We start from the raw sequence: 18616 nt of genomic DNA on the forward strand, positions 1-18616 counted from the left end.
CTCAAATTGGACATATTCCAAACACTAAAATGAAAATAAAATGATTTTTTTTCTATCTTTGTTGTCTTATGACTTTGTTTTTCTGATCATGTTGGTCCCAGTCTCTGATTCTGCTGCTATCTGCTCCCTTAACTCCACTTATTCATTTATTTATTTTATTTATTTATGAACATTTATACCTCACTTTTTCCCACATAAAGCAGACTCAAAGTGGCTTGCAATGTACAGAGTAATCATTTATTTCTTTACTTTCCTTTCTTCTTCATTTCTTGCCCTACATCCATAGGTAAAAGCTGGGTCCTCCGCAGACTTGACTGGAGGAGGTATAGAGTGCCTATTTTCTCCAGCCATGTGCAGTTTTTCCTCCTCTTTTCCCTTTTCCTCATCTCTGTCAGTATGCATCCCCTTCCTCTCTCTTCCCTCCCCTCCATCCATATGCATCCCCTTCCTCTCTCTTCCCTCTTCTCCATCCATGTCCAGCATTTCTCCTCCATCCATGTTCATCTCGCATCCTCTCTCTTCCCTCCCCTCCATTCATATCCAGCATTCCAACTCTCCCCTCTCCTCTGTGTTCAGAATTTCTCCTCTCCATCCATGCACATCTCCTTCCTGTCTTCCCTCACCTCCATCCATGTCCAGCATTTCTCCTGCACTCCTCTCCATCCATCCATAGCAACTCTCTTCTCTCCCCTGCCCTCCCCACCCATCCATGTCCAGCAATTCTTCTCTGCCCTCCCTTCCCATCTATGTCCAGTGATTCTCCTTTGCCCCCTGTCCTCCACCTTTCATCCACATCCAGTGATTTTCCTCTGCCCCCTGCCCTCCCCTCCATGTCCAGCATTTCTCCTCTCTCCCCAACCCTCCATCCATGTGCATCTCCTTCCTGTCTTCCCTCACCTCCATCCATGTCCAGCATTTCTCCTGCCCTCCCCTCCATCCATCTATGTCCAGCAACTCTCCTCTTTCCCCCCATCCATCCATGTCCAGCGATTCTCCTTTGCCCCCTGTCCTCCCCTCTCATCCACATCCAGTGATTCTCCCTCTGTCCCCTGCCCTCCCATCCATGTCCAGCGATTCTCCTCTGCCCTCCTCTCAATGTCCAGTGACTCACCCGCCCCAGCCCCCAACTTAACTTACCCCCCTTTTCAGCACCTGAGTTCCAGTTCCCAACCACAGCCGCAGCCCCACCTGTGCTCTCAGTTTTCCACAGCCCTCCTCTCCTTCCAGCCACCCTACGTTTAAAAAGTCACAGCAGCGGCAGCGGCACTGAAAAAGCAGACTCGCCTCTAGCCTTTAAGCCTTCCCTTCTCTCTCAGTGTGCACTGTGCCGCCTTGGCAGAAACAGGAAATTGCATCAGAGAAAGGTGGCACAGTGCTCACTGAGAGAGAAGGGAAGGCTTAAAGGCTAGAGGCGAACCTGCTTTTTCACTGCCGCAACTTTTTAAACGCAGGGCAGCTGGAATGAAAGCTGATGATCAAATGGCAGGGATCGAAAGGAAGCGCTGCGGGGACCCTGGAGGCGCAAGGCCCTGTGCGATCGCTCCTGTCACCCTTGCCTAAAACCGGCCCTGAGTACCAGTATAAAAGAAAGCTAATAGGCAAAGGAAGCCTCAGTTTAGACTTTTAACTTTAGTCATTTTAAAGACATCTCTATCAATACAAACAGAAGAAAGGTAGGCCCATACTTGTGAATATCTATTTAAATTCTTTGCTAGAGAAAGAAACCTTTATAGAGAACCTTTGCAAGAGTTTTCCTTTTAGGCACCAAGATAAGCACTGTGTTCAGTTATCTGCCAATCAAACTACAGTGATTGATTAAAGAACAAAGTTCAAAGGGCCCTGAATGCAGTGTGAATCACAAAGGAAACACACACACACATAAGTAGGGCACAGCAGGCCTGAGCTCTACTCAATCCAGAAGAGGTGATGTGAGAACAGTTCCAGCGGAGAGATCTTCGTTCGTAAAAATTTGCGCAGGGACCTGAGTTACTCTGCTCACTTACCGGGCCTTTTACTAAGCTGAGGTAGCATTTTTAGCTGATTAGCACGCACTAAATGGTAGAGACGCCTCTAGCATTTAGTGCATGCTAATCATTAGTGTGCGCTAAAAATGCTACTGTAGCTTAGAAAAAGACCCCCCCCCCCCCCCCCAAGTAATGGAGTTTAAGGAATAGTTTTTCTTGGCATATAAAGTCGCATTCAAGGGGGCCAGGATGAACAGACAGATGGAGAAATGTTATCTGAAATTAGGGAGGCTAACAAACTGGAAAACACAATAATAATAGGCAATTTCAATTACCCCAATATTGACTGGATAAATGTAACATCAGGGCATGGCAGGGAGGTAAAATTCCTTGATGAAATCAAGAACTGCTTTATGGAGCAGCTAGTTCACAAACTAATCAGAGGGGGAGCAATTCTAGACCTAGTCCTTAGTGGAGCGCATGATCTGGTGCAGGAGATAATGGTACTGCGGCCGCTTGACAATGGTGATCATAACATGTTCAGATTTGATATACGCTCTGAAGTACACACAGGAAATCCAAATACGTTAGCATTTAACTTTCAAAAAGGAGACTATGATAAAATGAGAAGAACGGTAAAAGAGGCACAACTGCAAAGGTCAAAAACTTACATGAGGTGTGGATGCTGTTCAAAAATACCATCCTGGAAGCCCAGGCCAGATGTATTCCATGTATTAAAAAAGGAGGAAGGAAGGCTAAATGACAGCCGGCATGATTAAAAAGTGAGGTGAAGGAAATGGAAGAAGGATCCGACTGAAAATAATAGGAAACAGCATAAGGAATGTCAAGTTAAATGCAAAGCGCTGATAAGGAAGGCAAAGAGACTTTGAAAATAAGATTGCACTGGAAGCAAAAACACACATAGGCCCCTGTTTACTAAGCTGCACTGTAGGCACACAAACTTTTTAGCGCATGCTAACGCTAGAGACCTCCAAAGGAATATAATGGGTGTCTCTACTGTTAATGCATGCTAATTTTTAGTGCTAAAGAGTTAGTACGCCTAAAGCGCGGCTAAGTAAACAGGGCCCATAGTAAAAACCTTTTTAGGAATATTACAAGCAAGAAGCGGGCAAAAGAATCAGTTGGACCGCTAGGTGACAGTAGGGCAAAATAGGCACTCAGGGAAGACAAGGACATAGCGGAGAGATTAAATGATTTCTTTGCTTCGGTCTTCATTGAGGAAGATATGGGAGAGATAGCAATGCCAGAAATGGTATTCAATGCTGACAAATCAGAGAAACTTAAGCAAATCTCTGTAAATCTGGACAATTTGACAAACTGAAGAGTAACAAATTGCCTGGCCTGGATAGTATACATCCAACAGCAATGATAGAACTGAAAAATGAACTTGCAGAAATATTGTTAGTAATATGCAATTTATCTTTAAAATCAAGATGGTACCAGAAGATTGGAGGGTGGCCAATGTAATGCCAATTTTTAGAAAGGGTTCCATAGGCGATTCGGGAAATCATAGACTGGTAAGCCTGACGTCGGTGGCAGTCAAAACAGTAGAGATTATTATAAAGAACAAAATTACAGAGCATATATATAAGCATGGATTAATGAGACAAAGTCAACATGGATTTATTGAAGGGAAATTTTGTCTCACCAATCTGCTACATTTCTTTGAAGGGGTGAACAAACATGTGGATAAAGGTAAGCCGGTTGATATTGTGTATCTGGATTTTCAAAAGGCACTTCCAATATTCAGGAACTAGGAACCCCGAAAATTGATTTTTCACCAAGAACTTTACACAGATTGATATTTAAAAAGTATTGCAGTGATCAAGAACTTACAACAAGAAAACGATTGGACTTGCACAGACTCGACTTAAGCTAAGTAGCTGATATGTAATTTTTATTAACAGAATATCAGTTTTTTGGATAAACAATATTGCCCCTTTACTTAGCATTATGATTAGGATGGAGGCAGGGTGTGCAATGATGTAAGTGTGGTGTTTATACACATTTTGAACCACCAGATCACTGTAATACACCAAAAAAAAACTGAGCACAAACCAACATTATATATAAGTATATTTTACACATTTTTCATTTTTCAAAATTTTTTTTTATGATACCAATATATTTTTATTGTGGTTTCTGTAACAGTCTATCAATTGTGATATTAGAAACCAACCTTTACAGGTTACCCAGAAATTTAATTATTAAATTTTAACTGCCAGACCCTTCACCATTCTTCTAACGTTCGGCGATCCCTTCTCATCATTTCTACTCCCTCCAGGGTATCCACTCTATTGGCTATTTTCGTGTCATCCGCAAAAAGGCACACCTTTCCTTCCAACCATTCAGCAATATCTCCCACAAATATATTAAACAGAATAGGCTCCAGCACAGACCCCTGAGGAACTCCACTGCTCACTTTCCTTTCCTCTGAGCGGATTCCATTTACCATCACCCTCTGCCAACTGTTTCTTATCCAGTTCACCACTTTCGGTCCTAAGTTCAATCCTTTCAGCTTCTTCACGAGTCTTCTGTGGGGGGACCGTATCAAAGGCTTTGCTGAAGTCCAAGTAGATTACATCTAGCGCACGTCCCTCATCCAGTTCTTTGGTCACCCAGTCAAAAAAGTCAATAAGATTCGTTTGGCAGGATTTTCCTTTGGTAAAGCCATGTTGCCTTGGGTCCTGTAACCCGTCAGTTTCTAGAAAGTTAACTATCCTTTCTTTCAGCAGCGACTCCATTATTTTTCCTACCATCGACGTGACTCTTACCGGTCTGTAGTTTCCCACTTCTTCCCTGTCTCCGCTTTTGTGAAGAGGGACCACATCCCCTCATCTCCAAATCTCGCGGAACCTCTCCTGTCTCTAAACATCTATTAAAAGGTCCCTGAAATGACGAGATGACCACCGGAGGGAATTGGGGATGACCTCCCGTTACTCCACCAGTGGTCCCTAACCCCCTCCCACCCTCAAAAAACATCATTAAAAATATTACGTGCCAGCCTCTATGCCAGCCTCAGATGTCATACTCAGGTCCATGACAGCGCATGCAGGTCCGTGGTGCAGTGCACTTCAGACAGGTGGACCCAAGCCCATACCCTCCCCCCTACCTGTTACATTTGCGGAGGAAACGGCGAGCCCTCCAAAACCCACCACAAACCCTCTGTACCCACATATAGGTGCCCCCCTTCACCCAAAAGGGATATGGTAGTGGTGTACAGATGGGGGTAGTGGGTTTGGGGAGGGGCTCAGCACACGAGGTAAGGGAGCTATGTACCTGGGAGCATTTTATGAAGTCCACTGCAGTGCCCCCTAGGGTGCCCAACTGCTGTCCTGGCATGTCAGGGGGATCAGTGTACTAAAAATGCTGGCTCCTTCCACGTCCAAATGGCTTGCATTTGGACGTTTTAGGTTTCGAAAATCGCTGAAAATCTAAGACGTCCAAATCTAAGGACGTCCTTTTCTCGAAAATGACCTTTTCCCCGCCTCCAAATTTGGACGCTTTACAAAGACGTCCAAATTCCAACTTAGACTTTTCTTTCGAAAATGCCCCATGTATTCCATTTACACAATTCTGGAAAATTCTAAGGATACCTGCTTAATCTGAGTCCATATTTTACAAATTGCCTGACCAAGGTTCTTCAGTAGTAGATCATTTTTCCACATACATTTCTCTATGTTCCAATGGGTATATCAATAAAACTGAAGAGTGACCTCCCTTGTGAGTCAGGAGATCTAGAACTTGCTTCATCAGAACCGCTTTTGCTCTGCCCCACCGGCACAGAGAGGATAAGGACTACTCACCCCCTCGCTGTCGCATGCCAAGTCAGTCCTCACACCATTCAGCTGGTACTACAAACTGGCATAAGCTTGCCACACTGGACAAATCAGACTGAGGAGATTTTTTTTTTTAAGGCAGGAGAGGACGCCGGAGCAAAAGAATCCTCAGACTCCTTTTAAAGTCAGGAGAGTGAGAACCACAAACCCCCATCAGGCAAAGAGGAGGGGTTGATGGGAGAGGAAGGGAGGGACCTCGCACCACCAAGTATGCACCCAAGTCCCAGGACTGGGACACCTCAGACCCCAGAAGCTCGACTAGACCCTGGGGACCAGGCCAGGAGCAAATCAATCCAGAGCTGAACAGACATGACCATCCACCTGCTAGATAGAGAGAATAGAATACTGAAATTAAGGTGACTGCACATGACCACAAATAGTAAACCTCTGAAGTTCTCTCTATCTCCACCTGCTGGTAGAGGGACATAACCCACAAGTCTCTGGATTGATCTGTGGGACGCTATGGAATGGTGATTGAAGTACTACAACCCAAATACGACCAACTTTACAAGGCAAATTACCCCAGACACTGGAAAGGGCTTTCTCTCACCTGATATAGTAGGATCTCTACGATTAAATTGAATGTCTTACCTAGATTCTTATATCTTTTCCAAGTCTTGCCAGTGGCTATCCCCAAAAGTGCACTTGACTCCATGCAGACTTTTCTCATTTGGTTCATTTGAGGAGATAGAAAACCAAGATTTACAAAAAAGGTACTGTATCGAGATCCAAAAAAAGGGGGGATAAGGGTTCCCAATCTGTTTATTATCGTGCAGCTCAAGCTGGAGCCACTGTTGAATGCTACCAAACTTCCACTTATAAACTATGGGTGCTTACTGAACAAGTTGCCAAAGTGCCATTATTTGTTATGGCTCCCTAAACGGTTTTGTAACTTTCAAGAAGGTGTCCCCCCGGAGGTACTTCATACATTTAAAATCTGGAATGCTATAGGAACTACAAACAACTTTTCATTATCTCGCTATACTCCCATCTGCTATAACCCTTTGTTTCCCTCTGGGTTGCTACCATTAGTATATAGGAACTGGCAGGCACTGGGATTAACTATATGGGGTCAGCTATATAATGAAGATACTTTGTTGACCTTTAGAAAGTTGGCTAGAGATTACAATCTCCCCCAAAGTCATTTATATGCTTATTTACAGCGGAGGCATCTTTTAACCTTTAACAAATATAAGCCATGCTTAACAGGAAAATATACATTCTTGGAGGATGTCCTTGAAGATTTTCAGCACACTAAACATTTAGTGGGTATGCTTTTTGGTTATCTTAGAGACTCTCTTCCTGACCCACAGACAGAAATAGGAGAGGGAACTGAATGTTAAATTGTGCCTGCTGATTGGGAACAACTGGAACAGTCATTGGCAAATACTGCCATAGCTTCAAATATAAAATAACTAGTAAAAAAATGCCCGTTTCTGTGAGAAATTAAATGGACGCTAGCAAGGTTTTGCTGTCCAACGACCCTCCTCTCCCTCGGCCCCCCCTGCAGCAACCCATGGCCAGCGACCCTGCTCTCCCCCTACCCCCTCCAGCCACCCTGCTCTCCCCCTGCGGCCACCCATGTCATGCGACCGTCCTCTCCTCCTGCCCCCCATGTCCTGCAACTCTCCTATCCCCCTGCCCCCTTGCAGGCTCCCATATGTAGCGGCGAGGCTCCTCTCCCCCTGCCCTATTGCAGCCACCTATGTGCAGCAGTGACCCTCATCTCCCCCTGCCTCCCCCCTGCAGCCACCCATGCCAGCGACCCTGCTCTCACCCTGCCCCCCCAGCAGACACCCATGTCTAGTGACCCTGCTGCCTCACCTGCCCCTCCATCCACTGCGGTTGCTTTTTAGGAAATGTTCGTGGCAGGCAGGAAAGATCCACGTTCCTGCCTGGCCGCGGCTGGCGCTCCTTGATGCCGGTTGCCTGTTGAAAATGGCCGCCGAGGGGCAGGGGGAGATCGCGATTCGTTGAGTGTCATTGCTCCGCCTCGACATCATCACGTTGTGACGCGAGGGCGGGGCAGACACTCATGGGGAAACCGGATATCTAGACCGCTTCAAACTTCCGGCTGAGGCTTCATTAGAACGTTGGAGGTGCCTTTTATATATACAGATGTCAAAGTACTATACTGTTAGTACCTAACTCCAGATCTACATAATAAGTGGTTTCCTCAGGCTAGCTCCGAATGTTGGAGACAATGTGGACAACAAGATACCATGGATCATATCTGGTGGGCTTGCCCTAAAATGTGCTCCTTTTGGAAAACCATTCAATTTCAAATTTTATGGCTTACCGGGCTGAAAGTTCCGTTGGGATCCAGGGATCTTTTTGCTAAACAAGGAAACACCAGGATTTCATAAACACCAAATTGCTTTAGCTAGACACTTAATAAACGCAACAAAAGAGACTTTGGCAGCGTGTTGAAAAGACCCTGGCATTCCATCTTTGAATCTATGGAGATGAAAATTAAGCTATGTTTATGGAATGGAGAAATTGAACCTTGTGGTACACCACACAAAAAAACTGCCAAGATAGGGATAAAGTTCCACACCATAGAACCATCACGCACAATTTTTCAAAAAGTTGATTAACTAAGAACTCTGTCTGCCACTCTCATAGAGCTCAACTCTGTTAATATGACATTGTGCTTCACCAAAATCAAACACGGCTGTAAGATCCTTGATGGTGTTCATCCAAATGGATTTTTAGTTCATGATAAGCACAGACCAGGAGAGGGTTGATAGTATCAGAGGATCTTAAGTCACCGAAACAACATGTCAAGGTGGTGGCTGTAGCCAGAAGGATGCTAGGCTGCATAGAGAGAATGCTAGGTTGCATAGAGAGAGGCATATCCAGTAGAAGAAAGGAGGTGTTAACGCTTTTGTACAAGTCACTGGTGAGGCCCCATCTGGAGTACTGGGTTTAATTTGGGAGACCTCATCTCACAAGGATATCAAAAGACTTGACGCAGTCCACAGGAAGGCAACAAAAATGATATGGGGATTGTGCGAAAAATCAAACATATAAACGGCAAGTGACCGTACTCACTTGCAAATGCGCAGTACAGACTTCCCTCTCTGTCTCGCCCTCGCGTCAAGACATCATGACGTCAGAGGGCGAAACAGAGAGGGAAACGGAGTCAAATTGTCAGATGACGACGCTGCCGCCTGCAAAGGAACATCGCGCGAAACAACCTCCACCCTCCCCCCCCCCATCCCCGTCACCGCTCCCGCCCCCTCCGTATCGGGCCCCCTGCACTGACCTGACAGCGCCTCTACTACTACTATTTAACATTTCTAAAGCGCTACTAGGGTTACGCAGCACTGTACAATTTAACATAGAAAGATAGTCCATGCTCAAAGAGCTTACAATCTAAAGGACAAATGTACAGTCAGACAAGTAGGGGTCGTCAAACTGGGGCAGTCTAGATTTCCTGAAAGGTATAAAGGTTAGGTGCCGAAAGCAACATTCAAGAGGTGGGTTTTGAGTAAGGATTTGAACATGGGTAGGGAGGGGGCTTGGCGTAAGGGCTCAGGAAGTTTATTCCAAGCATAGGGTGAGGCGAGGCAGAATTGGCGGAGCCTGGAATTGGCGGTGGTGGAGAAGGGTACTGAGAGGAGGGATTTGTCCTGTGAGTGGAGGTTTCGGGCGGGAATGTAAGGGGAGAGAGGTAATGAGGGGCTGCAGACTGAGTGCATTTGTAGGTAAGGAGAAGCTTGAACTGTATGCGGTATCTGATCGGAAGCCAGTGAAGTGACCTGAGGAGAGGGGTGATATGAGTATATCGGTTCAGGCGGAATATAAGACGTGCAGCAGAGTTCTGAACGGATTGAAGGGGGGATAGATGGTTAAGTGGGAGGCCAGTGAGGAGTAGGTTGCAGTAGTCAAGGCGAGAGGTAATTAGAGCGTGGATGAGAGTTCAGGTGGTGTGCTCAGAGAGGAAAGGGTGAATTAAGAGGAAGAAGCGACAGGTCTTGGCTGTCTGCTGGATATGCCTCTCACCTCCGTGTGGAAGCGCTGCAGGCAGCAGCAGAGCGATCTGCTGCTGCCTGTAGCGCTTTCATACGGAGGTGAGAGGTGCTGTCAGGTCAGTGCAGGGGGCCCGGCACGGAGGGGGGAGGGAGAAGCGGCGATGATGGTAGCTGGACATTGGGGGGGGCGGGGGGAGAGGCCATGGTTGCTGGACTTGGGCTGAGAGCAGGGTACAGAGGAGGGTTGCTGGACATGGGGGGAGGGGAGGAGGCCAAGGGAAAGAGGAGGGTCGCTGGATATGGGGGGGGGGAGGATCGGTGGACGGGGTGAGGCCAGGGGAGAGAGGAAGGCTGCAATACTCGCCCGTTTTTACGGGCTTAAAGGCTAGTATATAAGAAAAGACTTGATGACCTCAATATGTATACCCTAGAAGAAAGGAGAGATAGGGGGATATGATATAGACATTTAAATACTTAAAAGATATTAATATGCAAACTAATCTTTTTCAGAAACAGGGAAGCAGTAGAACTAGAGGTCATGAGCTGAGGTTGCAAGGTAGGAGACTTAGAAGTAACATCAGGAAATACTTTTTCACAGAAAGTGTGGTGGATGTCCTCCAACAGGAAGTTGTGATGACAAAAACAGTGACAGAATTGAAGAATACATGGGATAAACACAGAGGAACACTAAAAAAAAAAAAAGGATGGAATCTGATTAAAGCAAAACTGAAATGACCTCATAACTGGAGTGAACTTTTAGGGCAGCTTCAGAGGTTGAGAAATATGACTAATGCCAGGGCAGACTTCTAGGGTCTGGATCCCATAAATGGCAAAAAAAAACAAAAAAAACCAAAACAGATTAGGATCAAGATTGGAGTGGGCTGGACTGGGCTTTGACAACTCCAGTAGTTGGGAAGTAGGAACGGTACTGAGCAGACTTTTACGGTCTTTGCTCCAAAATTGGCAGGGAGAGACAGAGACCTGTGCAGAGTGCCAGATTCAACTCTGGCCACCTCATTGGGCAGACTGGATGGACTATGCAGGTCTTTTTCTGCTGGCATTTACTATGTTACTCTGTATGAGAGTGGCAAGCAAGGTTTCTGTAGTATACTGAGACCAGAAACTAGTCTGAGCTTTATCTAGTAGATCAAATTTTGCAAGATGTTGTTGTAACCCATCTGCAACAAGTGCCTCAGATATTTTTGATACAATTGGAATCTGTGCTACCGCCCTGTAATTTGAACAGGAATTAAGATCCCCATCCAGGAATTTTGCTAAAGGGGTCACTAACGCATTATCAAACTCTACCAGATAACATCCTTTCTTAAACTGTCAGTATATCAGTGCAGTTAAACAGGATAACAGTTTATCTGGGAGATTATTATTGAAGTTCCCTGGACAATAGTTGAGAGGGTAGTTTCCCTTTCCACACTTCCTAAGCAATTTTGGATACTAGTAGAACCTAAAAAATATCCCACCAACAAATCAATCAAAATAGCTTATCACTATGTAAATACCATACTATGGCTTGTGGTGTACACCGGGTGACATTGCATGTCAAGGTATAGCCTGAAAAATAACACCAGCAAAATACTGGGTTTATTTTAATGCTTGGGAGAATCAGGCCACCAAGCCACGGCCCAATGCATCTGGGCCACCACTTAAAGGGGCCAATAACTGGTAAATCTGTAGTCCTCCAAAGGACCTCTCTCCCAAAAAGAAAGATCCTGTTGTAGGCCCCTGCCCCCCAACAGTACACCCCACCCAAAGGGCCCCCAAAATGGGGGAGGGGCCTGCCCTCAAGTCAATTATGCTTCTCTATCCTCTGCCTCCTTCCACTGGCACTGTAACAAATCCCTGGAGTCTAGCGGATGGGCAGGATCAATCCTAGTCACTTCTACCCTCACCGGTGATGGGATCCAAAGTGTGGCTTGGTGGCCTGATGCACCCAGGCCGATGGACTAACGCTGCTTGCAAGGTGGCTTGTAAGCAGTGTTAATCCTTTATTAGAGGATAAGCAGCATAAAATGTATTGTACTGTTTTGGGACCTTGCCAGGCACTTGTGACCTGGATTGGCCACTGTTGGAAACAGGATGCTGGGCTTGATGGACCTGAGGCCTGTCACAATATGGCAATATTTATATACTTATCAGTCAGCAACCTGTAGCACTAATATACCACAAGTTGGTGACTCTCATGGTAGATCAAGGTACGTTAAAAGCCTGCCTTTTACCACACCTTGATAACTTCCCCCTAAGTCTAAAATATTAAGATTTCTGACCATAATGCACTGCTTTAGCCAGAGCAATACCATGAAAGTTAGCTTGTAGATGTTAAGGCTGTGCAATGGGCAGAAGTTGGGCCTGGAAATAAAACCCATACATATTTCCTATACAGCACTGCTGCCACTCAGCCATAGGGTTGATCTAGCTTTTTGTTTTAACAGAAATTTATAAACATTATTAAATTTCAAAGGCGCTAAGTTTATAAAATCATAAAATCTGCAAATACTGGCTGCTTCAAAATGACTTACCATTTCAAACAACAAGCGGACTAACTTCTCAGATTCACCCCTGTATTTAGATGTCAAGGTGGAAGAAGAAACATTGAAGAATGTTGTTCCACATTCAGTGGCTACGGCTTTAGCTAGCATAGTTTTACCAGTACCAGGAGGTCCAACCATCAGTACACCCTAAATTTAACAAAAATAATTAAAGAAGTGAAATGTCATGGTTTTTCTTGTTCGTGATCTAAGCATTTGTTATATACTCATGCTATAAGACTGTAAACTGGAGGCTTTTCAAACTTTGGGTTGCAACACCAAATAGGATCGCAAAACCTGCATTTGGGATTACTACCAGAGTAGACTGTCTATAGCACAGACTGATAACATTTCTTCTGGGGATCGTGGCCACAAAGTTTGATAAGCACTGCTGTAAACTTTCTCCATTTTCTTTCTTTTATGCAGTCTTTCAAACTAAAATCAAAATGGCTCCCACTGTTACACAGCAGTCCTAAGTACATGCTCTGCAACTTCTCTTTCCTGGAGATAAGACGGCTCATGCAACTTTATCACTGTGATGTCACAATACTGCTGCTACAGGCATTCTTAAAAAAAGAAAAAGCTCAAAACAAAGATAGAGCCATAGGCTGTGTGAGGAAGCTGCTATGTGTTACCCACTCCATGTTAAAAGGATCCCATATATGTTTTCAAAACAAGGGCTATATGGCATATTTTGTTAAATATTTGTGCAGTACTGCTGCAGCTTGCTGGCTAGGCCATCTCGGCGACACTTGTCAACATTTTGGTAAACTGAAATACTCTGCTCCTCAACTTTACAACTGCCTCTCTTCACCCTTGATGCTCCTCCCTCAAATTCTTTTCTTGTTTGGTGGCCTGAGGTAGAACCTACTGGGCAACTCAACTCCTCACTGTTCAGACTCCATTCTTTCTATGGTACCCTGGTGGTGAGAGGCTGCATTTTTTATTTTTTTTAATTTGCAGGTTAGTTTTCTCGTTTGTGTTGATGTCGCAGTGTTTGATATCAGCATAGCTGGCCTGTGAATTTTATAGTATTTGAAGGCCTGTGCCAGCTGGCTCAGAGCCACACACCCTGTAGAAGGAATTCCAACCATCTCTCCACTTCAGCTCCATCAGCTGCCCCTGGTATCCTGCATGTTTTAATCAAAGAATGGTAAGATTGGCTCTTTTGGCCAACTTGCATCGCCTTCATGTCAGACTTCAGGTTTTTACAGAGGATTAACCTCCCCAAACCTCTTATAACCACAACCTATAATTATAGCTTCGCATGACTTAATATCAAGTAAAAACTTCAAAGTTACTCATTTTTTCTATTTCAATTTGTGCATTTTATGAATGTGGTTATTTTTTTACATAATACATACATATAGATCCACATGAAATAAAATTCATGCAAGTTCATATCATTATCATGAGCACTGAACTGTGAGGTGCCACAGGGTTTCATACTGTCTCCCATTTTATTTAATATCTACCTCAAGCCTCTGGCTGAGCTATTTCGGTTGATGAACATAAAATTCTATATCTATGCTGATGACGTGCAACTACTCATACCTACTGAACCAGATCTACCCACAGATTAAGTAAACTGACTGCCTGTCTAACCGTAACTAAGGAATGGGAAAACAAACAACAAACTCTGCCTGAACCCAAGCAAAACAGAGATTCTTTGGGTATCTAACACAAATGGACAAATATCTGACTTCAAAATACCTTTTGGAAAGTATGAACTCCCCCTAAAATCACAAGTAAGGAATCTTAGAATACTGTTAGACACACTCACTCGCCCTAATCACACAAATTCAAGCAACCTTTAAAAACTGACTCTATAACCTGCAGCAACTACGAAATCTCTCTCCATATATTAAAAAGACGAGTTTAATCATATCACGACTAGACTACTGTAAAGCCCTGTACACTGGTCAAACCAAAAAGTTTGTATTAGCTCCAACTAATTCAGAATGCTACAGCACAACTGATAGAAGGCTGCAAGCGGTGTTAATACATCACACCCTTCCTGTGGCTACCAGTGCCTTACAGGACTAAATGTAAAACTATGTTTGACTTTCAAGATCCTTAGATAAAATAGGCCAGAGTACTTTAGGTATATCCTCTACACACCTTTGAGACCTCTAAGGTCCTCTCATAAATCACTACTATCTGTACCCTCACCATAAGAAATTGTACATTATGATACCCGCCAACGAGCCTTCTCAGGAGTATCCCCCACACTCTGAAACTTACTCCCAGAGGGGCGATGTCTAACTCGAGACTACTTCTACCTCAGGAAGCAGGTGAAAGCCTGGCTCTTCTCCCAAGCCTTTAATACATATGGTGACTGACTACAGTGGCGTAGCTAGGTGGGGCGCCAGGGGAGAGGCCGCTTCCCCAAATGGAGTTCTGCTGGCGCTGGCGCCTATTTTTTTCGTTGTGCAGCACTGCAAATGTGTGCCGGCGCCAGCGGAAGTCCGCTCTCGCTCCCCCTGCGTTGTCAACCTGACTGAACCTGGCTACGCTTCTGACTATACATTCTGGTTTTCGCCCTCTCCACTCAACCTAAACTGCGCTTACTAAAGTCTCCAATGACCTATTACTGGCTAAATCCAGAGGTCAATATTCCATCCTCATTCTTCTTGATCTTTCCGCTGCTTTTGACACTGTCGATCACAGCATACTTCTCGATACCCTGTCCTCACTTGGATTCCAGGGCTCTGTCCTTTCCTGGTTCTCTTCCTACCTCTCCCTCCGCACCTTTAGTGTTCACTCTGGTGGATCCTCTTCTACTTCTATCCCTCTGCCTGTCGGCGTACCTCAGGGTTCTGTTCTTGGTCCCCTCCTCTTTTCTATCTACACTTCTTCCCTTGGCTCATTAATCTCATCCCATGGCTTTTCCTACCATCTCTATGCTGATGACTCCCAAATCTACCTTTCTACCCCTGATATCTCACCTTGCATCCAAACCAAAGTTTCAGCGTGCTTGTCTGACATTGCTGTCTGGATGTCTCAACGCCACCTGAAATTAAATATGACCAAAACCGAGCTTCTCATTTTCCCCCCCCAAACCCACCTCCCCACTCCCCCCGTTTTCTATTTCTGTTGATGGCTCTCTCATTCTCCCTGTCTCCTCAGCTCGAAACCTTGGGGTCATCTTTGACTCTTCTCTCTCCTTCTCTGCTCATATCCAGCAGATTGCCAAGACCTGTCGTTTCTTTCTTTACAACATCCGTAAAATCCGCCCCTTTCTTTCCGAGCACTCTACCAAAACCCTCATCCACAACCTTGTCACCTCTCGTTTAGACTACTGCAATCTGCTTCTTGCTGGCCTCCCACTTAGTTACCTCTCCCCTCTCCAATCGGTTCAAGACTCTGCTGTCCGTCTCATCTTCCACCAGGGTCGCTTTACTCGTACTACCCCTCTCCTCAAGACCCTTCACTGGCTCCCTCTCCGTTTTCGCATCCTGTTCAAACTTCTTCTACTAACCTATAAATGTACTCACTCTGCTGCTCCCCAGTATCTCTCCACACTCGTCCATCCCTACACCCCTTCCCGTGCACTCCGTTCCATGGATAAATCCTTCTTATCTGTTCCCTTCTCCACTACTGCCAACTCCAGACTTCACGCCTTCTGTCTCGCTGCACCCTACGCCTGGAATAAACTTCCTGAGCCCCTACGTCTTGCCCCATCCTTGGCCACCTTTAAATCTAGACTGAAAGCCCACCTCTTTATCATTGCTTTTGACTCGTAACCACTCGCCTCCACCTACCCTCCTCTCTTCCTTCCCGTTCACATTAATTGATTTGATTTGCTTACTTTATTTATTTTTTGTCTATTAGATTGTAAGCTCTTTGAGCAGGGACTGTCTTTCTTCTATGTTTGTGCAGCACTGCGTATGCCTTGTAGCGCTATAGAAATGCTAAATAGTAGTAGTAGTAGTAGCATTCTGCACCTGGACTAGCTTGCTACACACAATCTAACAGACTTATTCCTTATGTTTTGTTTAACTGTACAGAAAACTTGCCTTGAGTTTAGCCACCCATCTATTTATCTCAACTGGCAGTATACAACCCATCTTGTTCCCATCTATATACCTGCACTTGGCCCTCAGCTACATGGTAAGCTGTAATGTAGAAAAAGCTTTAGCATCATATCTACATTATTTGGATATCCTAATGGGTGCTAATTAGGTGTTTCATTGGTATTATGTTGACATTATATCTATGTTAGTTATTTTGGAATGTTCTTCCATGCTATTGTGGTATTGTTTGCATTGTACTGACATTTATCATATTTCTGTTATATGACTGCTCTACAGTGCTGTTAAATGTGTATATTTTTGATACTGTTTCATGTTAGTGCTATTATTAGGTTTAAATTTGCTATTTCCAAGTTTACCTCATTTATTATATTTATGCTTATATTTGTTCATTTTATTATTGTTAAAAAAAATTGTAAATTTAATGTTAAACTATACCTACTGTACACCGCCTTGGGTGAATCTCTTCATAAAGATGGTTAATAAATCCCAATTAAAAAAAAAAAAAAAAAAGATTTTTTTAATGTGTATTGTGATGACATTGAGGCATATTTTCAAAGCACTTAGCCTTCCAAAGTTCCATAGAAACCTATGGAACTTTGGGAGGCTAAGTGCTTTGAAAATGAGCCCGATTGTGTAATATACAATGCCATAATGTGTACTGTTATTTGAATATTTTTTTTACTGCTGTCAAGCTTATTCCCACTGTATGCCACCTGGGGTGAATTTCTTTAAAAAAGTGGTGAATAAATCCTAATAAATAAATAAATATGGGAGCTGATTGAAAACGCAGAAGATGATGTGGGAGAGCTAGTTCACTCCAGGTAAGGACAACACAGGAGAGCAGAGAGTTCCAGGACAGAAGTGACTACATGGTTAGAATCCATTTGACAGAGTGAAACCTCCGTGCTTTGTAGATTGAGGTTTACAGTTAATACTTGAAGAGCCTTTGTGTGTGTCACTGTTTTATCTAAAACTACCTATTTCTGGTATATGCATAAGAATCAGGGCAAAAAAATACGGTAAATACAAAAATTCAAATCATACTCTACTTGAACATTATGAATACTTTCTTGCCACAGTCACTTAACCATTCATCCCATGCTTGACATATCAGCTGTACTGTAACAACCAGATTAAGCAATCTCTTTCATATCCTTATTTTATATAACTACAACAACAGTATTTGATATGTCACCTTACACAAACAGTAGCTCTCATCCTATTATAATCACAGCACTTCATTAACATGCATCTGACCACCTTTGAAGAGGATGTCATGGCAACTGATTTCACTGCTAGAAAACTGCACAACAGCTTTTGACATAATGAGAAGGAACAATATTATACAAATTAGAGATGGGAAAAATCAAGCAGCAGAAAGGCAGTTGAACCACACAGAGAATCAGTGGCAGAGCATGAACTGCAAGACGTAGTTCCCAAGAATTCTCCTGATTCAGATTCTTCTGCATGAACAACTAGGACATCATTCTTGCAACTAATGCAAGGACAGCCCAGCATGGTTCTCACTCCTCTCAGAATGATTTAATGGTGTAATGGGGAGGTTATTTGTTTGGTGGACCCAAAGGAAATTGTTCATACATGATGAGTAATGGTTCTAACTTTGGTATTATATTAACTTTTTATTAAATTATTTTGCGTGTGTACATATGAGAGTTTTAATATAATTATGCTGTATTCCATATGTGGCGGATGTTGTACAACCTTTTGGGTGCTCAGACGACTATAAAGCACTCTATAAATTCTGTAAATAAATATGTAAGTGATTAGCTAAATTTTAACTGGATGAATTGTCTGAATATTATTAAAACAGTACCCAGGGGAAAACATTCAAATTCAAAGATTATCTGGTTATCTCCTAAAGTTAACAGAAACAAATTCTTTGAATATTCACTCATTAGTACATTGTGCAGATTTTAACACGTGTAAACACATGTAACATAACTACAAAACCAGCACACTTTAGTGCACAGGCCTATGTGTGATGTCCAAAAAGGCGTTTATTTTATAAAGGCAACATGGGCGCCTATATGCCTTCATAAAATAGATTCCCAGATCCATCCCCAATAAAGTGAAGATACTTACCTGTAGCAGGTATTCTCCAAGGACAGCAGGCTTTATATTCTCCCAAGTGGGTGATGCCGACCCACGTCACCCGGCCCGGGACTTATGAACAGCATAAGCAGAGCTTTGTGGAGTGCGAGACACGCTCCACCA

The 18616-nt window shown here is 43.9% G+C and overlaps 1 protein-coding gene across 3 annotated transcripts in view; it reads right to left on the minus strand.

Moving 5' to 3' along the window:
* Positions 1-18616, minus strand: part of KATNAL1 (katanin catalytic subunit A1 like 1) — a 139871-nt gene that overhangs the window by 42643 nt on the left and 78612 nt on the right. For all 3 annotated transcript variants that reach the window (XM_030200358.1, XM_030200357.1, XM_030200356.1), the window contains exon 7: positions 12336-12494. In XM_030200358.1, coding sequence (XP_030056218.1) covers positions 12336-12494 — 159 coding nt within the window. The remainder of the gene's footprint in view (positions 1-12335; positions 12495-18616) is intronic.

Source organism: Microcaecilia unicolor, chromosome 4, assembly GCF_901765095.1.
Source record: "Microcaecilia unicolor chromosome 4, aMicUni1.1, whole genome shotgun sequence".
In the NCBI taxonomy this organism is placed as follows: domain Eukaryota; kingdom Metazoa; phylum Chordata; class Amphibia; order Gymnophiona; family Siphonopidae; genus Microcaecilia; species Microcaecilia unicolor.